Source organism: Astatotilapia calliptera, chromosome 3, assembly GCF_900246225.1.
Source record: "Astatotilapia calliptera chromosome 3, fAstCal1.2, whole genome shotgun sequence".
NCBI lineage: Eukaryota > Metazoa > Chordata > Actinopteri > Cichliformes > Cichlidae > Astatotilapia > Astatotilapia calliptera.
The window spans coordinates 43679642-43701204 of record NC_039304.1 but is presented as its reverse complement, the minus strand read 5'-3'; the positions used below and the strand labels follow the sequence as shown (position 1 = coordinate 43701204).

Sequence of the window (21563 nt, the reverse complement as noted above, 5' to 3'; positions counted from 1 at the left end):
CTTTTCTTATGGTAGATTTATTTCTCTGAATCTCCACAGCAGCAGGTGGAGGAGATGGTGTCATCATAGATTCTGTTTATAGAATCAAACTCAGTGGAAAGGCTAGACTTGAAGGATAATTGAAAACACTTTCAGACATCAGTATATGTAGCCACTGAAGCTGGTAGGTCTAAATTTGCCACGAGAAAGTTCTTTCACATAAAAGGAAAAAGGAGGAGGTGAGCACTCAGGGCACAGAGACACCCCCCCCCCCCCCCCCCCCCCCCCGGCACACATGATGAAAGGAGGATTTCAGTTGATGTGCACATGAATGATTTGTGTTTCCTCTACAGGTAGAAAGTGTGTGTGAGCTGATGTGACTTCAGCAGCATGGATCAGTGTGAGGACAGAGAGGAGGGAGCCCCTCCCTCTAAAAGCACTCTGTGTGGGGAACATGAGAGCCAGACCAAAGCTCAGAGGTGAGATGACCATCTCTAACTGTCCATGACTCTTCTCCATGTCACAGCTCAGCACTCACATCACTGCTCCATCATTATTCACAGGAATAAACGAGGAACTAAATGGAAACATGAACCTGGACCCAGCTCTGTCTCCTTAAAGAGTGACCGGTCTAAAGCTGACATTATTGATTTTAAAGTCCAGCCTGTGTCTGCTGCAGAGAGGTGAGCTGTTAGTAACATGAACTCTTTGATTTAACTGCTTGATGTTGTTGGACATAAACTGTAGTGCAAACACTTCACTGCTCCATCATTATTCACAGGAACCAACGGGGAACTAAATGCAAACATGAACCTGGACCCAGCTCTGTCTCCTTAAAGAGTGACCGGTCTAAAGCTGACATTATTGATTTTAAAGTCCAGCCTGTGTCTGCTGCAGAGAGGTGAGCTGTGAACTCTTTGATTTAACTGCTTGATGTTGTTGGATATAAACTGCAGTGCAAACACGTCATTCCCTCGATCCCCTTTAAACTGTCTCTTAAAAACAAGCCTTTGGGTTCTAAACAACTGAAAATCGCCTTAAGCAAACCAGAAGTAAAACATATTAAAAAAAAATTTGGTCTTCTCCAAAGTGGTTAATGTAGTTGTTTGGGATCCGGCTGAGGAACCTTCACATTACAAATTTTAATACTGCATGAATTACTGGAAATAAAATGCCACAACAGAATGAAATATTTGCTTTGTGAAGAAACACCAGTGAAATAAAATCATTAATTTTAAATCAGGCACGTGTCCTCCTGCAGAGAGGTAATGTGTGTGTAAATGTTGCTGTGACTCAGTGTTTGTGAATAAATCTCCATCATGTTTAATGTCAGCTCAGCTCTTTTTCACACACATTTCTATGTTCATATGTGAAGCGGTGTGTGTTGGACTGTTTCAAAAAACACAGCAATCAGAATGTACAGAATGGATGTTCTAGGAGGTGTTTCTGTTGCACACACACCCATCATGGTCAAGTGCATCGAGTGGTTCATTATGAGGCATATTAAGGCCCTGCTACCACCATCTTGGACTCATTGCAGTTTGCCTATTGCCCAAACTGGTCAACAGACGAGGCCATTGCCACCACCCTACATTTTGCTCTCAGCCACTTGGACAATAAGGACACATGTGTGAATGCTGTTCATAAACTTCAGTTCAGCATTCAACACAGTCGTTCCTCAGCACCTGATTGGAAAACTGAGCCTGCTGGGTCTGAACACCTACCGTAACTGGATCCTAGACTTTCTGATGGAGAGGCCTCAGACAGTCCAGATCGGTAACAGCATTTCCAACACCACCACACTGAGCAATGGAGCCCCTAAGGGCTCAGCTCAGCCCACTGCCGTTCACTCAGCTGACTCACAACTGTGCAGCAATGCACGGTTCAAACTACATCATCAAGTTTTCCGATGACACGACTGTGGTGGGTCTCGTCAGCATATAGAGAGGAGGTGCAATAGTTAACGGACTTGGCAAATAATTTACAGCCAAAGTATTCACTCACTGTGTCTCTACTGTTTCATTAGCTTAGCTTAGCTCGTAGCCGACTCGTTAGCACCACGGCTTCTTCACCAGTTCCTCCTGCACTTTCTTGCTCATTGTGTCAGATGTTTAGTTACTCCTCGGCCTCCTTTAGCAGTAATGATACTTGTAACAAATGTAGCATATTTGCAGCTCTGGAGGCCAGGATTACTGAATTGGAGACTTGGTTCCCCCCCGATACACCCGTAGCTAGCCAGGCCCCTGTAGCAGGCCCCTGTGCAGCCGAAGATGGCGTAGGCCCCGCTACCTGTTCCCCGGCTAGACCCCAAGCAGCTGGGGAAAGAGGGCGGCTGGGTCACGGTGAGGAGGAAGCATAGTCCTAAACAGAAGCCCCAGGTACACCACCAACCCGTTCATGTGTCTAACTGTTTTTCCCCACTCGGCGACACACCCGCCGGGGCTCAAACTCTGGTAATTGGTGATTCTGTTCTCAGACATGTGAAGCTAGAGACACCGGCAACCATAGTCAATTATCTTCCAGGGGCCAGAGCAGGCGACATTGAAGGAAATTTAAAACTGCTGGCAAACTGTAAACGTAAATTCAGTAAAATTATAATTCACGTCGGCAGTAATGACACCCGGTTACGCCAATCGGAGGTCACTAAAATCAATATTGAATCGTGTGTAACTATGTCGGACTCTGTAGTTTTCTTTGGTCCCCTCCAAAATCAGACCAGGAGTGACATGTTTAGCCACATTTTCTTCTTAAACTGCTGGCTGTCTGAGTTGTGTCCAAAAAACGATGTGGGCTTCTTAGATAATTGGGAGACTTTCTGGAGGAAACCTGGTCTTTTTAAGAGAGATGTCATTCATCCCATCCTTTGGATGGAGCAGCTCTCGTTTCTAGAAATATGGACAAATTTATTAACCCCCCCCCCCAAAACATGACTATCCAGAGTTGGGAACAGGGAAACAGCCAGAAGCTTGATGTCTGTAGTGCACAGCTTCTCCCTCACAATGACTGTAGAGCACCAGCTGCTGTTTACATGCAGACATGCCGCCGCCATGTTGCTTATGGTGCGTTCATGGTCTCCGTCCAGATGAAGAGGTAGTGAAAAGCCATCAATGTGCAGCGTGCTGTCGTCATCACTCATGCAAGTGGTTGACGCAGGCTTGCAGCTCGTCCAGCTTGTTGCAGAGAGAACACACATTAGGTTAATGGACAGGAGTGCTCGTTGTTTGTGTGTCTCCCTCTTGAGTCTGGCTCTCACCCCTTCTTCTTTAATCCCCTCCTGGTTACCTTGTTTTTGTGAGTTTTTTGATTTCCGTGTCCAAGAGTATTTCCTCGCGAAAATAGTCTGTAGGAGCAGAGCGGAAAAGCCGGAGCCTGGGCTGCGGCTGCAGCTGAATGAGGGACTCTCTGGTGTAGGTGAGCCTTGGGGTCATGTCGAAGTGTCAGAAACAAGTCCACAAAAATGAGAAAAAGGAAAGAATACGAAATGTACAGAGTAGACGGCGAAAAACAACAATGGAAAGAGCATTAAAGTTAGAAAAGAATGCAAAACTGCTCAGCTGACCGGCCATTCGACCACACGAACAGTGACCTGGAACTGGAAACCTCAAATCACAGGCCGAGGGGGCGGTGTGGCAGCAATTTTTCACACGAGCCTATGTATAAACCTTACACAGAGTTTCTGTCTGATTTCTCAGACCTTTTATCTGATTTAGTGCTCAGCTCAGATAAAGTAATTATTGTGGGTGATTTTAACATCCATGTAGATGCTAAAAATGACAGCCTCAACATGGCATATAATTTTTTCATTAGACTCAATTGAAGTATCTCAAAATGTAAAAGAACCCACCCACCACTTTAATCACACTCTAGATCTTGTTTTAACATATGGCATAGAACCTGAACATTTAACAGTGTTTCCTGAAAACCCTCTCCTGTCTGATCATTTCCTGATAACATTTACATTTACAATAATTGATTACACAGCGGTGGAGAGTAGACTTTATCAAAGTAGATGTCTTTCTGAAAGCACTGTAACTAAGTTTAAGAATATAATCCACCCACTGTTATCATCTTCAATGCCCTGTACCAACACAGAGCAGAGCAGCTACCCGAACGCTACCCCAACAGAGGTCGATTATCTTGTTAATAACTTTGCCTCCTCTCTATGTTTAACACTGGATACTGTAGCTCCTGTGAAAACTAAGGTCTCTAATCAGAAGTACCTGACTCCGTGGTATAATTCTCAAACACGTACCCTAAAGCAGATGACTCGTAATCTGGAGAGGAAATGGCGTGTCACAAATCTAGAGGATCATCATTTAGCCTGGAGAAATAGTTTGCTGCTTTATAAGAAAGCCCTCCGCAAAGCCAGAACATCTTACTATTCATCACTGATTGAAGAAAATAAGAACAACCCCAGGTTTCTCTTCAGCTCTGTAGCCAGGCTGACAAACAGTCAGAGCTCTTTTGAGCCAACCATCCCTTTAACATTAACTAGTAATGACTTCATGAACTTCTTCACAAATAAAATTTTTATCATTAGAGAAAAAATTACCAATAATCATCCCACAGATGTAATATTATCTACAGCTACTCTTAGTACCATTGATGTTAAGTTAGACTCTTTTTCTCCAATTGATCTTTCTGAGTTAACTTCAATAATTACTTCCTCCAAACCATCAACGTGTCTTTTAGACCCCATTCCTACAAAACTGCTCAAAGAAGTCCTGCCATTAATTAATGCTTCAATCTTTTTTTGTAAGTATGTTTATTGAGATGTTTTGATATAAGGAAAAAAGAAAGACACAAAAAAAACAAAAAACAGACAACATAACAACAAAGGCTAAAACACACAAATAAGACAAAATATTACACTGCAACGACAAAAATACTACTTCAACATCAGTTGAAGTAGTATTACTAGTAAAATTACTATTGTAAATTATTCAAAATTACTTCAACTGGCAATAAACAGAAATAAAACACTAAGGTGGTAGGCCGAGTTATTGGTGATCGATCAAACAGGACTTTGCTTTAATACATGGTCTAAAAATGGCTGCCACACATCAAAGAAATTACTAAGTTTGTCCGCTAATGTGTACCTAATTCTCTCCATATGTAGTAGAGCACTCAGTTCTGTTTGCCACATTTTGAATTGAGGTACAATATCCGACTTCCAGAGAGTCAAGATAATTTTCTTAGCAATTACCATTCCGAACAAAACTGCAGTTTGTGCAGCAGGGCTGAGGTGTAAAAGGGAAGAGGAAGTTCCAAACAATGCAATTATTGGGTCCGGCTCTAATGTGCAATTATAAATACCAGAAAAATATTTTAAAATGTCCAACCAATAGTTAAGCAATTTGGGACAAGTCCAAAATAAATGAGTGAGAGAGCCTTCTCCAAGTTTACAACGATCATATATCACAAATCCTGTGCAGTTTAGTTTTTGAATAATGAAGTCTGTGAAGCACTTTGAATTGAATTAACTGATGCCTTACATTTATAGAGCAAGAATGGATCCTACACAGACTCCTCTCCCACACCTCATCTCCTATTTGCAAACCAAGCTCCTCCTCCCATGCCATCTTCAAAAAGTCAGATTCAAAATTTAAATACTCAGAAAAAGCTTTCACAAAACCAGAAACCAACTTTTTAGAATCCGGGGAACTCAGAAGGAGTGTAAAAATTGACCCCTCTTCCGGAAGAGATGGAAAATTAAGAATACTCTGACGAACATAGTTTCTTATCTGTAAATAATGAAAGAAATGTGATGCGGGGAGAGAGAACTTGTTCTGCAACTGGGTAAATGATGCAAACTGCCTGTCAATAAATAAGTCTTTGACAGTAATAATACCTTTCTGTGTCCAGACCTCAAAAGAGGCGTCTAAACATGAGGGTGGAAATGCATGATTACAATATACTGGAGTATGGATCGAAGTATCTGGTAGAGCACAACCTTTTTTGTTCTGACTAAAGATTTTAACGCAGTTCGAAACTATAAAATTATTGACCTTGGTTCGTGGATTAGAGGATGAAAACAGAAGAGCAGGGAGGGAACTATTCTCAACCCCACCACTCTCTATGACCACCCAAGGTGCGGTATCGGCAGACATGACCTTTTTGTACCCTTCCTGCCAGTAAACAAGAGTTCTAGCATTTGCAGCCCAATAATAAAACTGAAACAGTGGCAGAGCAAATCCACCCTTAAGTTTAGACTTACAGTACATAGATGAACTTTTGATATCCTGTGAGTTTTAAAGCCCCAAACAAATGGTAATACTACTGAGTCGATCACTTTAAAAAATTGCTTATTCAAAAAAATAGGTAAATTTAAAAATAAATATAGAAATTTAGGAAGGGAAATCATTTTAATTACGTTAATGCGACCTACCATGGGAATAGGTAGAGCCCTCCATTTCTCAATGTCCTTTTTCAATTTTTCAACTTGTTCAAGATAATTCAACTTAAACATCGATTTAGGAACCTTAGGCAAAATAACACCCAAGTATTTCAATCTGTCTGTAATTTTAAAAGGCAAAACTTTCAAAATTGCAGTTAAAGCCACAAACTCACTCTTCTGCCAATTAATTGTATAACCTGAGATTTCCCCAAATGACCTCATCACATCTAAAAGTACAGGAACCGATTGCTCAGGATTTGACAAGAACAAAACAACATCATCCGCATATAAAGAAATGTAGTGCTTGATATTCCCCAATCGGACAGGGTCAATAGAGGGCTCATTCCTAATGGCTACTGCAAGAGGTTCAATAGAAATTGCGAAGAGCAAAGGGCTCAAAGGGCAGCCTTGTCGTGTCCCATGGTGTAAAAAAAGAAAAGGCGCTGATCTATCTTGGTTAATAAGAATGGAAGAAGAGGGATGTCTATATATCATATCAACCCATGATATAAACTGTTCGCCTAAACCAAACTTCTCCAGTACCGAAGCATATAGGCCCACTCGACCTGGTCAAACGCCTTTTCAGCATCTAAGCTCAGTACTGCGATCTTGGAAGCTCCCTAGTGCCTATGATACATAGTGTTCATCAACATTCGAACATTAAAGAAGAAAAACCTCTGGGGGACAAACCCAGTTTGATCCGGATGGATAATTCATCCAACATGTCCATTTAATCTGTTTGCCAAAATTTTAGTGAAAGTTTTCATATCCAAATTCAACAAAGCAATAGGTCGATAAGAGGGACATTCTGTTTCATCCTTTCCTTCTTTCAATAACAAAGAAATATTAGCTTCATATAGCGTACGGGGAAATCTTTGAGTATGGAAAGAATGCTTAAACATTCTCAATAAAAGCGGGGCCAGCTTTTCAGAGTATTTTTTATACAGTTCAATGCCAAACCCATCTGGGCCTCGGGACTTTCCATTGGGGAATTACTTAATAGCTTTCGAAACTTCTTCAATAGTAATATCTGAGTTTAAAGCCTCTCGTGCAACGTCATTCATTTTCGGGAGATCCAGCTTCCCTAACCAATCAGTAATATTGCCCCATGATTTCGACATATAGAGCTCTTCATAATATTCTCTAAATCGCTCATTAATAGCTTTAGGGCTAATTAAAATTTCGCCTGATCTTGATTAAATTTTGTGTATAGCCCTACTGGCCTGTAGGCCTCTTAGCTGCCGAGAAAGAAGCTTATGGGGCTTATCTCCAAACTGAAAATGCTTCTGTCTGATCCTAAATAGCTGATCTGTTACTTGACTAGATAAAATTGTGTTATACTCAAACTTCCTTTTAATTATGTCTTGGAAAAAAAGAGGGACAAGAGGAGGCCTTGTGGTCCTGTTCTAACTGTGTTAATTCAGCTTCTATTTCGAACAGGCGTTTCCGGCGTTCTTTTTTTTTTTAACGAAGATTCAAAAGAAATAATTTCTCCTCGCATTACCACTTTAAATGTTTCCCATAAAATCGAATCAGAAACGTTTATCATTAGCTTCCAAGAAATCTGATATTTTAGTTGTCATAAATTGGCAAAAGGATGTCTCACACAGGAGTGACGGGTGAAAACGCCAGTAACCCTGTTGTTTCGTACCACAGAAGTCCAGGACTAAAGAGGTTGGAGAGTGATCCCAGATCAATATGTTATGATAAGTTGAGCATACAACTTTAGACATAAATTTAGAATCAAGCAAAAAATAATCTATTCTGGAGTACGATTTGTGCACTTATGAAAAATAAGAGTAATCTCTAATCTCTTAATGCTTCAATCTTAAATATGATCAACCTATCACTAATAATTGGCTATGTACCACAGGCCTTCAATCTGGCTGTAGTTAAACCTTTACTTAAAAAGCATCTCTAGACCCAGCAGTCTTAGCTAATTATAAGCCAATCTCCAACCTTCCTTTCATGTCAAACATCCTTGAAAGAGTAGTTGTCAAACAGCTAACAGATCATCTGCAGAGGAATGGTTCATTTGAAGAGTTTCAGTCAGGTTTCAGAGCTCAGCACAGCACAGAAACAGCTTTAGTGAAGGTTACAAATGATCTTCTTATGGCCTCTGACAATTATACATGGTTCCCTTAGCCTGAAACGCTCGCCTGATATTGACACTTAAGTATGGGTCTGTTGATTGATTTAACTGACTGGCTTCAAGTTCCACACCACATGGCCGCTGGACCTGCTAACCGGTCCTTCCTCGCTAGACTGCTATTACAATCACTGTCTTGCAAGCTCCATGACCTGGATGACTGAGAAACTACACAGAGAGTTATGTAGTTTCCAAGGAGTCAGGTATGGATGGCTAACTCTGTGCCTTAATCCTGGCAGGTTAGAAAACACTAATGACACATGTCATCTGTGTCATTACAGTTAAGATAATTAGACCATTGGAAATATTACAAAAGATTTACCAATCTTTATTCTTGTGAGAGCTCCAGGCATTTAAAGGTGTAAGCTGTTTTTTTTCCTTTTCCATTTCTCTTCTTTTTTTCTTTTTCTTGTTTTTGCCAGCAGCATTAAGATGGTGTTTTCTGAGAGTCAAAACTCAGCATTTTCAAATATTGATCTTTCTCCTGTGTTGAACTAATTCTTCATGATTCCTCCACAGAGTGGGCCAGCAGAGCTCAGAGGTTCCCAGAAGTCAGTCTACCCAGCAGCATCAAACACAGCTGGACTCCATATTTATGGTCTGTACATGTTCAACATCTATTCTATTCAGTAATTTCTCAAAAAGAACGGCTATTTATACTTCAAACATATTGCAAGTATTAGTTTTTCGTAGTATTAATTGCAAGATAAGACAAGTTAGAAGCACAACTAAACACTGTTTCAAATAAACAATGAGCTTTAGCAGCTGGGCTGGTCAAAAAGATGTGTTTGTAATTTTATCTATACCCATGACCACCTTGACACATATTGCTACAGACAGGTCCTTTAATTTTTGCCTGTCATGGTAGTGTCTAATAAACTATGTAAGCTGGATAAATGATTGGAAAACTTTAGAAAAAGTAATTTATCATATTATTATAGCATTTATTCCACTCTAAACAATGCAAAGTTGAGTTATCTGATCTCAGAATTTGATTTATTTTTTTGCTTCTTTTTTTAAACATTCCAATTTAACAACCTCCCTTGAACATACTGACTACAATTACCATGATGTAGCAATATTCACTCTGTTTCCAGAATCAAAATATGCTGTGGACTGCAACAGAAATATGATTATGACAACACCTTCATATCTCTTGGATATTTCTGTCTGGTGTTCCTGGTCTCCCTCTGTTTGTTTTTCCTCTCTTCTTCCACTTCACCACCACTTGAGCTTTTAAGGTCACATATTAATTCACACAATACTCTGTTCCAGCTACTGCAGGACAACATCATCACTTTTGTGAAGAATGAACTGAAGAAGATTCAAAAAGTTGTCAGTCCAGATTATCTGAAATACTTGGAAGGTCAGAGAACGGTTGAAGAGAAAGTGGGTGAGGACGAGGAGCAGAGGAATAGCAGCAGAGAGGCATTTGTGAAGATCACATTGGACTTTTTAAGGAGAATGAAGCAGGATGAGCTAGCTGACCTTCTGCACAAGAGTAAGAGGATTTCTATAAAGATTTAAGCTGCTGATTGAACAGGTTGTTTACTAATGTCTAACCCTAAAGTGATAGTCAAACATAAATATAAAAATTCTGGACTGATATTTGTTGTCTATTCTGCTGTACAATGATGCGAATGTTGTTGTGATTTGGCGCTATATAAATAAAATTGAATTGAATTATTCTTTCTTTTAGGAACTTCTAATAGAGACGTCTATTGGAGTGAGTGTAAACTTAAATCTACACTAAAGAAGAAGTTCCAGTGTGTGTTTGAGGGCATCGCTAAAGCAGGAAACCCAACCCTATTGAATCACATCTACACAGAGCTCTACATCACAGAGGGAGGGACTGCAGAGGTCAATGATGAACATGAGGTCAGACAGATTGAAATGGCCTTCAGGAAACCAGACAGAGCAGAAACAAAAATCAGACAAGAAGACATCTTTAAAGGCTCACCTGGAAGAGATGAACCAATCAGAACAGTGCTGACAAAGGGAGTGGGTGGCATTGGGAAAACAGTCTTAACACAGAAATACAGCTTGGACTGGGCTGAAGACAAAGCCAACCAGGACATCCAGTTCATATTTCCATTCACTTTCAGAGAGCTGAATGTGCTGAAAGAGGAAAAGTTCAGCTTGGTGGGACTTGTTCATCGCTTCTTTACTGAAACCAAAGAAGCAGAAATCTGCAGCTTTGAAGACTTCCAGGTTGTGTTCATCTTTGATGGTCTGGATGAGTGTCGACTTCCTCTGGACTTCCACAAAACTACAATTATAACTGACCCTAGAAAGTCCACCTCAGTAGATGTGCTGCTGATAAACCTCATCAGGGGGAAACTGCTTCCCTCCGCTCGCGTCTGGATAACCACAAGACCTGCAGCAGCCAATCAGATCCCTCCAGAGTGTGTTGGTATGGTGACAGAAATCAGAGGGTTTGCTGACCCACAGAAAGAGGAGTACTTCAGGAAGAGATTCAGAGATAAGAAGGAGGCAAGCAGGATCATCTCCCACATGAAGACATCACGAAGCCTCCACATCATGTGCCACATCCCAGTCTTCTGCTGGATCACTGCTACAGTTCTGGAGGATGTGCTGGAAACCAGAGAGGGAGGACAGCTGCCCAAGACCGTGACTGAGATGTACATCCACTTCCTCGTGGTTCAGGCCAAAGTGAAGAAGATCAAATATGATGGAGGAGCTGAGACAGATCCACACTGGAGTCCAGAGAGCAGGAAGATGATGGAGTCACTGGGAAAACTGGCTTTTGATCAGCTGCAGAAAGGAAACCTAAACTTCTATGAATCAGACCTGACAGAGTGTGGCATCGATATCAGAGCAGCCTCAGTGTACTCAGGAGTGTTCACACAGATCTTTAAAGAGGAGAGTGGACTGTACCAGAAAAGACTGTTCTCCTTCATCCATCTAAGTGTGCAGGAGTTTCTGGCTGCTCTTCATGTCCATCTGACCTTCATCAACTCTGGAGTCAATCTGCTGGAAGAACAGCAAACAACCTCCCAGACACGTGAAACAAGAGAATCTGCAGAGACACACTTCTACCAGAGTTCTGTGGACAAGGCCTTACGGAGTCCAAGTGGACACCTGGACTTGCTCGTCCGCTTCCTCCTTGGTCTTTCACTGCAGACCAATCAGACTCTCCTACAAGGTTTGCTGACAAAGACAGGAAATAGTTCACAGAACAATCAGGAAACTGTCCAGTACATTAAGAAGAAGATCAATGACAGTCTGTCTGTAGAGCAAAGTATCAGTCTGTTCCACTGTCTGAATGAACTGAATGATCGTTCTCTAGTGGAGGAGATCCAACAGTCCCTGAGTTCAGGAAGTCTCTCCACAGACAAACTGTCTCCTGCTCAGTGGTCAGCTCTGGTCTTCATCTTACTGTCATCAGAAAAAGATCTGGATGTGTTTGACCTGAAGAAATACTCTGCTTCAGAGGAGGCTTTTCTGAGGCTGCTGCCAGTGGTCAACATCTCCAACAAAGCTCTGTAAGTAAATATGTACTCATTTTAAAGACTTTTGTAACAAAATGATACAGGGAGTGCAGAATTATTAGGCAAGTTGTATTTTTGAGGAATAATTTTATTATTGAACAACAACCATGTTCTCAATGAACCCAAAAAACTCATTAATATCAAAGCTGAATGTTTTTGGAAGTAGTTTTTAGTTTGTTTTTAGTTTTAGCTATTTTAGGGGGATATCTGTGTGTGCAGGTGACTATTACTGTGCAGAATTATTAGGCAACTTAACAAAAACAAATATATACCCATTTCAATTATTTATTTTTACCAGTGAAACCAATATAACATCTCCACATTCACAAATATACATTTCTGACATTCAGTCTCTGAGTATTGCACACCTTGTGCTCTTGGGCACTCCAGTGATGTTGCAGCTCTGAAATATGGCCAAACTGGTGGCAAGTGGCATCTTGGCAGCTGCACGCTTGACTTTTCTCAGTTCATGGGCAGTTATTTTGCGCCTTGGTTTTTCCACACGCTTCTTGCGACCCTGTTGACTATTTTGAATGAAACGCTTGATTGTTCGATGATCACGCTTCAGAAGCTTTGCGATTTTGAGACTGCTGCATCCCTCTGCAAGATATCTCACTATTTTTGACTTTTCTGAGCCTGTCAAGTCCTTCTTTTGACCCATTTTGCCAAAGGAAAGGACGTTGCCTAATAATTATGCACACCTGATATAGGGTGTTGATGTCATTAGACCACACCCCTTCTCATTACAGAGATGCACATCACCTAATATGCTTAATTGGTAGTAGGCTTTCGAGCCTATACAGCTTGGAGTAAGACAACATGCATGAAGAGGATGATGTGGACAAAATACTCATTTGCCTAATGATTCTGCACTCCCTGTATGAAGTGTATTTCTCTTGTCTACATGAAACAATAAAACTAATTTCAACAATAATTGTTTCAGACTAAGTGGCTGCAGCCTCTCAGAGAGAACCTGTAAGGCTCTGTCCCCAATTCTGACCTCCCAGTCATCTCGTCTGATGGAGCTAGAGCTGAGTAACAATGATCTGCTGGATTCAGGAGTGAAACTTCTCTCTGCAGGACTGGAGAGTCCATATTGTACACTGGAAACTCTTAGGTTAGAATTCATACAGTCGGGCAGTCATTTATCCTTCAGCAGTCAAAAGTATAACTGGCTATTTTTCACTAACTGTAATGTGACCTTTCTATTCTTTTACATTAAAAGAAAATGTCTCGTTTGTTGGCATTCTATTCAACACAACCTCACGTTTAAATTGGCAGTTTCTTTGTTTTTTTCATTTTGACGTACTGCCTTAACACAACCTAAAATCTCACAAAAAACACTTAAAAACAATGTTTTTTATTTTTATTTTTTAGCATTAAATCACCAACATGTTTAAGAAATCATTTAAAACTTTAGCCGCTAATATTAACTAGAGCAAAAATGTACTGCTATTGAGTATAGTTTACCTTTCTTTCACTAGAGGAAGCCAAACGCACCATGACTGTAGTTTGCCATTCATACCACTAGATGGACTGTAGTTTCATATTCATTTCAATAGGACCAAAATTTGTGCAGAAATTTCATATATAAAAAGTATAAAGGGTTATAACCATCAAAAGTCATAGAACACCATTTGCGATCAAGCCAGACGAAACTATATAACATTTTAACATCCCTCCGACAGAAGACAGAGACGATATGTTATCTGGTTACCTGGTGTTTTTTTTATTTTTTTTTATTTATAAGAACAGTAACACAGGCTACCGTGAACCGTAGCCAATGCCAAAACTACAAGGGAAAAAATGTGCTCCCCTGAATCAAAACAAAAGTTTTTACAGAACCCCCGATAGAACCATGCCCAGAAAGCGACGCAACGTGTGCCGAGTTTGTGACACTGGAAAGTCCACAACGGCCTGAACTTTTTCAGTCACGGGCCATATCTGCCCTTGTCCCACTTGCTTGCCCAAATAGGTAATAGTAGCCTTCCCGAATTCACATTTAGAAAGGTTGAGCGTGAGGGAGGCATCGTTGAACCGCCCAAACACCTCAGAAAGTGTTGCGAGATGTTCAGGCCACAAGGTAAAATAGACAACCACGTCGTCCAAGTATGCCTCGCACTTAGACACTCCACACAGCACCTGCCGCATAAGGCGTTGAAACGTTGCGGGCACATTACGTAACCCGAAAGGCATCACTGTATATTGGAGGAAGTGATCGGGCGTTACAAACGCAGAGATCTCCAAAGCCCTAGGTGTTAATGGAACCTGCCAGTACCCCTTTAATAGGTCCAGCTTTGTAACATACTGAGCAGAACCAACACGATCGAGGCAATCTTCCATCCGCGGGAGCGTAAACGAGTCTGGTTTGGTAACCGCATTCACTTTCTGGAAATATTGTCCGCTATCGCTACCAGAATACAAGGCGAGCTCCACGCGTCATGACTGGAAATAGCAAGGCCATGCTCAATGAGATATTCAACTTCCTACTGCATCAAGCTCCGCTTTGTGGTGTTTACACGATAAGCGTGCTGTTTTATCGGCCTGTCAGTTTCCACCGTGATGTCGTGACACAGGACAGATGTTTGCCTACGGTAGTCAGAAAACAAAGGTTGATGAGCTTTCACTAACGCAAGGACATCCCTATGAGCAGGGGGTGGCAAATGAGAGCGGGAGGACTCCAAAGTGGCCAACATCTCGCAATTCCAATCTCCGAGCCCCCAGTATACAGCCACTTTTTTCCATCAAACCATCGTCTTGTGGGTGGTACTCTGTGGTGCCCAGAGCAAATTACATCACCGGTGGCGAGCTCTTTGGACACATAACATTTGAGCATATTAACATGACACACTTGCAACTTTCGCTTCCGATCAGGCGTTTTAATGACATAGTTAGTATCACTTATTTTCCGATCCACCTCATAAGGACCAGAAAATTGAGCTCGAATGCTAGACACAGTCACTGGAAGCAAAACCAGCACCTTCTCCCCCGGGGCAAAATTCTGAACCACGGATTTCTTGTCAAAACGTGCTTTCATAATGCCCTGGGCTCGCCTCAAGTGGTCGCGGGCCAACTGCACGAGAGAGACATTCCTTAAAAGCACACACATAATCCAACACATTATCCTCCACCCGATGCGATTCGGACAATAATTTCTCTTTAAGTAATTGCAACGGCCTGCGTACCGTGTGTCCAAAAACAAGATCAGCTGGGCTGACACGGAGGAATTCCTGCTTGGCTTCTCGAACGGTAAACAACAATAAGAGAAGCTAACTCAGAGGAGCGATTGCTTACGTAGCCCCCAAAAACATAACTAAACAACAATCACTTACCTCCCTGACTAACTAAACATGAGAAAACTGTACCCAACTGAAAAGGCGATCCACTCGAACTTCCTCATGACTTGCAGAGCAACACAGGGCATGTCGCAGCCCCAGCTGGTTGGGGTAAAACCGAGGATGGATGATTGCCGTCCTCAACCGCGCCGTCTTATACTCCTGGTGTACCATCTTCGGGATCCACCACTCCTGGAGGCGCACCTGCACACTCACATTTACATGTCATAATCCCAGCCCACGACGGCAGCCGTAACAGCAGTGTGTGTGACATTCCATCATTGTCCAACTGTTCTGACACACACACCAAACAAACAAACAAAAAATGTCTAAATTGCACACTACCTACTAACTGTGTAAATTCTCTGTTATGACTGGTTTTCCTTGGTCTATAAAAAAAAAAATATTACAATATTACATATCAGAATTTGATGAAATTGTCTATTTCTTCTTAAACAAATAAAACAAGAAATCTCACAAAGTTTTCTTCAGGTGTTTGAGGGTGCATGGAATTTATCCAACAAGTCTACATGTATCTTGTGGACTTGGCATTTGACTATCATTCATTTGTTTGTGACAAATAAAATTTGAATTTGAATGGGTATTTTATCCATAAAAATAATTGAAAATAAGCCTTTAGTGAAGTTTTAACAAATGTATTGGTTTTTTTGTGTGTGTTTATATAGTCTATCAGGCTGTCTGATCACAGAGGAAGGGTGTACTTCTCTGGCTTCAGCTTTGAGCTCCAACCCCTCCCATCTGAGAGAGCTGGACCTGAGCTACAATCATCCAGGAAACTCAGTCCAGAGTTTGTTGGCTGGACTGAAGGATCCACATTGGAGACTAGACACTCTCAGGTATGGAGAGAATGTCTGATAGAGGAGGAAAAGTTGAAAACATCTGCTGTGTCCTACATTCAGTTCCTGATTGTTTCATGCAGATGTCACAAATGAAGGGAAGTGCTTGCTCATTACAGACAATCTAAGGAGCTTGAAAAGAGCAACTGGGCTTTTTCTTGCAGACATTTCATATGAGAAGCTTCTTCAGTTCTAAAATAAAATTTTGGAGAGACTTAGGTATTTAATTTAATTTAAAATTTGGTTATCCCTAAAAAGGGTCGTTGACCCATTATTAATTATGTGCCTCATCACATGAGCCAAGGTAAGAAATAGATAGAAATGTTCAGCTGAGTCTTTCCCCCAGAACACCTTACCCAGGAAGCGCCCAGGATGCATCCTTGTCAGATGCCTAAACCACTTCAGCTGGCTCCTTTCAATGTGGAGGAGAAGCAGCTCTACTCTGAGCCCCTCCCAGATGGCTGAACTTCCCTACCCTCTCCTATCTCTAAGGGAGAGACCAGCCACTGTTCGGAGGAAGCTCATTTCCACTGCTTGTATCTGTGATCTTGTTCTTTTGGTCACTACCCACAGCATGTGACCATAGGTGAGGGTAGGGACGTAGATCAGACAGGTAAATTGAGAGCTTCACTTTTGCGCTCATCTCTCTCTTCACCACGACGGACTGGTGCAGCGGCTGCAGCATCAATCCGTCTGTCGATCTCCAGCTCCCTTCTCCCATTACTCACAAACAAGACCCCGAGATACTTAAACTCCTCCATTTGGGGTAGGAACTCGTCCCCGACCCAGAGTGGGCACTCCATCCTTTTCTGGCTGAGAACTGTGGCCTCGGATTTCGAGGTACTGATCCTCATTCCCACTGCTTCACACACGACTGTGAACCGTTCCAGAGTGAGCTGGAGGCCATCAACCGATGAAGCCAACAGAACCACATCATCCACAAAAAGCAGAGATGAGATTCTTAGACCACCTACGTGAAAGACCTCCGCCACTTGGCTGCGCCTAGAAATCCTGTTCATAAAAATTAAGAACAGAATTGGTGACAAAGGGCAGCTCTGGTGGAGCTTATCCCCCACAGGGAACAAGTCCGAATTATTGCCGGCAATGTGAACCGAGCTCTTAATGGTTGTATAGGGATCAAATAGCCCGTAGCAATGGGCCAGACACCCCATACTCCCATAGCACCTCCCACAGGACACCCCGAGGGACATGGTCGAATGCCTTCTCCAAGTCCACAAAACACATGTAGACTGGTTGGGCAAACTCCCATGCCCCCTCAAGTATCCTTGAGAGGATAAAGAGCTGGTCCAGTGTTCCGCAACCAGGACGAAAACCGCATTGTTCCTCCTGTATCCGAGGTTCGACTAGCGGACGAACTCTCCTTTCCAGCACCCTTGTATAGACTTTCCCAGGGAGGCTGAGGAGTGTGATTCCCAATGTAGTTGGAACACACCCTCCAGTCCCCCTTTTTAAAAATGGGGACCACCACCCTGGTCTGCCAGTTCAGGGGTACTGCCCCTGATCTCCACGCAACATTGTAGAGGCGTGTCAACCAGGACAGCCCTACAACATCCCGAGCCTTCATGAACTCGGGGAGGACATCATCCACACCAAGGGCTCTGCCACCAAGGAGTTGTTTAACTGCCTCAGTGACTTCGCCCCCGTAAATTGGCGGGTCATCCCCCTCATCCCCAGACTCTGCTCCCTCCTTGGAAGACGTGTCAGTGCCTGGGGCTCGCTCGGGCCACTTCGGAGGTGGGGTGCCCCCGGCCTCTCGGCCTGGGGCTCGGTCACTCAGGCGCAGCTGGCTGCCGGCGGAGCTCACGGGCGCGTCACTGCAACTCCCCCTGGCTTCTGCTCCGCGGCTGCTGAGTGAGCCCTCATCTGGGACTCTCCTCAGCTCTTTCCGGGACAGTGGCGCGGCTGCCCCTCTGTTGGTCTTCCTTGGTCTCTTGTGTTCTGGGGGCCTCTGGATGTCTGGAGTTTTGATCTCCTCCACACCTGCTTCACGCCCTGGAGGACGGGGCTATGGCCCCCCCACACCCTCTAGCAGATTATTACATGAAGGAACCTTTTAAAAAAACAAGCGCGTCCATGCTCACAGGTGTACACACGGGTGATCACACCCACAAACTACACCCTTTTTGGCTCCTACCTCAAAGCACACTGTGTTCTGTTGATCTTATGTGCTGCACAATAATGTTTAACATTTAGTATTTACTGTCATATTCCCATATATCATTGTGATGTTGTTTATTCTATTACTCTTGTTCTCTTCTGCTTGCTTTCTTTTTTCTTTCTCAGCAGGTGATCCAGGTGATTGATATATGCATTTTTTTTCTCTGCCCATTCTGTTGGTTTTTGGTTTTTGCCCTTCTCCCCCGTCCCTCTTCTCAGCTGTTTCTCTTTCCCTCTTTCTTTCTCCCCTTCTTTCCCCCAGTCAAGTCTGTCCCGTATTCAGTAAGTGAAAATAAAATAAACAATAAAAAAAAAAAAAAAAAAAAAGGAAGACGTGTCAGTGGGATTAAGGAGGTCGTCCAAGTATTCCTTCCACCGTCCGACTATTTTCTCAGTCGAAGTCAGCAGCGCTCCACCAACACTATCCACAATACTGGTAGACGCCTGACAGTTTACCAGAATCTCTTTGAGGCAGTCCAAAAGTCTTTTTCCATGGCCTCTCCGAACTCCTCCCACACCCAAATTTTTGCTTCAGCCACTGCCTCAGCCACAATCCACTTTGACTGTCTGTACCTGTCAGCTGCCTCCAAAGTCCCACAGGCTAACCAAGCCTGACAGGATTCCTTCTTCAGCCTTGTGGCTCCCTTCACCTCTTGTGTCCACCATTTGGTTTGGGGAATACCACCACGACAGGCACCAACCACCTTGCGGCTGCAACTCAATGCTGCAGCTTTGGCAATGGAGATGCTGAACATGGTCCATTAGGACTCAATGTCCCCAGTCTCCCTCTGGATGCTGTTGAAGCTCTGCCGGAGGTGTGTGTTGAAGATTTCACGGACTGGGGCCTCTGGGAGGCGTTCCCAGCACACCCTCACTACATGTTTAGGCGCACTGGGTCTGTCCAGCGTCCTCCCCAGCTCAGCCCCTCTCTTTACCTGAGTGTCCAGAACATATGGTCGCAGGTCTGGTGATACGATTACAAAATCAATCATCGACCTGTGGCCTAGAGGGTCCTGGTGCCACATGCACTTATGGACACTTTTATGTTCGAACAAGGAGTTTGCTATGGCCAAATTGTGATTTGCACAGAAGTCCAATAAGAAAACACCACTTGGGTTCAGATCAGGGAGGCCGTTCCTCCCAATCACGCCCCTCCAGGTCTCGCTGTCATTACTCACGTGAGCATTGAAGTCTCCCAGTAGGAAAACAGAGTCTTCAGGTGGAGCACCCCACCCAGGGACTCCAAGAAGGCTGGGTACTCTGAACTGCAACTCGGCGCATAAGTGCAAATGACAATCAGGACTTGTTCCCTGAACCTAAGGCGCAGAGAACAAACCCTCTCATCCACCGGGAAGAACCCCAATGTACAGGCAGCAAGCCGAGGGGATAGTAGCATACACACCCCAGCCCGCCAGACTGAGACAGAGTCCACCCCCTCTCCAGGAGACTGGTTCCAGAGCCCAAGCCATGCGTAGAGGTGAACCCGACTATATCTAGCCGGTACCTCTCAACCTCATGCACTAACTCAGGCTCATTCCCCACGAGAGAGGTGACATTTCATGTCCCAATTGCCAATTTTGGTAGCCGGGGATCGGTCCGCCAGGGCATCTGCTCCTGGCTGTCTCCCGGCACACAATGCACCCGACCCCTACGGCACCTCATGCGGGTGGTGGGCCTGCAGGAGGATGGGCCCATGTCCCCTCTTCTGGCTGTGGGCCTCAGTAAACCTATCCGGGGCAGGATAAACTGTTGTCTCAATGTTTTCCTCATAAGTGTATTCGTGAAAATGTTGCACTGTTCCTTTATCAGTGTCTAACAGTATGTATATGAGAGCCATGTAATGTCCAGTTGTGTATGCTGAAAGAGACTGTGCTGGTCTGACACCCCCCCCCCCCCCCCCCCCCTCCTTTCAGGGTGGAGCCTGCTGGAGTCCAGTGGTTGAGACCAGGTCTGAGGAAATGTAAGTGGGTTTTTAATGTGATTCATGAAAACAAAGCAGCACACATTCAACCATCTTCAAACTGTCACATCACTCATTTACATCTCTGATGTCAGGAGTCAATCAATGAACAGATGATCAATAACTGCAGCTGGATTGTGTTTGTTCTCTCCATCAGATTCCTGTCAACTCACAGTCGACGCAAACACAGTACACACAAAACTCCAACTGTCTGACAACAACAGGAAGGTGGCACATGTGGAGGAGGTTCAGTCATTTCCTGATCATCCAGACAGATTTGATTACTGGCCTCAGCTGCTGTGTAAAAATGGTCTGACTGGTCGCTGTTACTGGGAGGTCGAGTGGAAAGGAGGGGTTTATATGTCAGTGAGTTACAGAAGAATCAGAAGGAAAGGAGACAGTAAAGATTGTTGGTTTGGTTACAATGATCAGTCCTGGAGCCTGATCTGCTACGATGATGGTCCTCATTCTGTCTGGCACAATAGCAGAGGATCATCCATCTCCTCCTCCATCTCTGTCTCTAACAGAGTAGCAGTGTATGTGGACGTTCCTGCCGGCACTCTGTCCTTCTACAGAGTCTCCTCTGACAATCTGATTCATATTCACACCTTCAGCACCACATTCACTGAAACTCTTTATCCTGGGTTTAGATTCAGGTATCTTGGTTCCTCAGTGTCCCTGTGCTGAGCTGAGTTTAAAGTAGGGCTGCTCAATTAATCGAATTTTAATCTCGATTACGATCTGGGCTTTCAACGATCATTAAAAATGACCGAGCCGATTATTAGCCCCTCCCTCGTGCTTTACTCTCGCGCTGCTCCGTGTGGCAAATCGAGCACACCTCTCTGCATTTCGAACACGCGTCACAACAATTAAGAGCAGCGGTCTCCAACCTTTTTTGCGTCACGGACCGGTTTATGCCCGACGATATTGTCATAGACCGGCCTTTAAGGTGTCGCGGATAAATACAACAAAATAAAACTAGTACCGGTACCGAAAAAAAGAAAATTTATTCCTAACACACGTGAAAAGACCAAGGAAAACCGAGTAAATGATAAAAATGATAACAAAATAACGCTGAACACTGATAAAAACCCTGAAAACTATACATTTCACACCTGAGCCTCAACTCTCGCGGCCCGGTACCAAACGATTCACGTACCGGTCCGAGGCCCGGGGGTTGGGGACCGCTAATTAAG

The 21563-nt window shown here is 43.4% G+C and overlaps 1 protein-coding gene across 1 annotated transcript; it reads left to right on the top strand.

Annotated features, from left to right (window-relative positions):
• The first annotated feature begins 369 nt into the window (after positions 1 to 369).
• On the top strand, positions 370 to 21113 carry LOC113019590 (NLR family CARD domain-containing protein 3-like). Its single transcript, XM_026163362.1, has 10 exons — positions 370 to 458; positions 543 to 662; positions 761 to 880; positions 9045 to 9123; positions 9801 to 10026; positions 10225 to 12031; positions 12981 to 13154; positions 16059 to 16229; positions 20321 to 20367; positions 20525 to 21113. Exons 1-10 carry the CDS (start codon positions 370 to 372, stop codon positions 21052 to 21054), a joined length of 3363 nt encoding a protein of 1120 aa, XP_026019147.1. The 3' UTR covers positions 21055 to 21113.
• Positions 21114 to 21563: the final 450 nt, after the last annotated feature.

Bases quoted from the DNA above. Each gene is read 5' to 3' on its own strand.
- LOC113019590 (XM_026163362.1), top strand. From the start codon at position 370: ATGGATCAGTGTGAGGACAGAGAGGAGGGAGCCCCTCCCTCTAAAAGC. The intron at 459-542 runs GTGAGATGACCA...CATTATTCACAG, and splicing joins AGCCAGACCAAAGCTCAGAG to GAATAAACGAGGAACTAAAT. The intron at 9,124-9,800 runs GTCTGTACATGT...ACTCTGTTCCAG, and splicing joins AGCTGGACTCCATATTTATG to CTACTGCAGGACAACATCAT.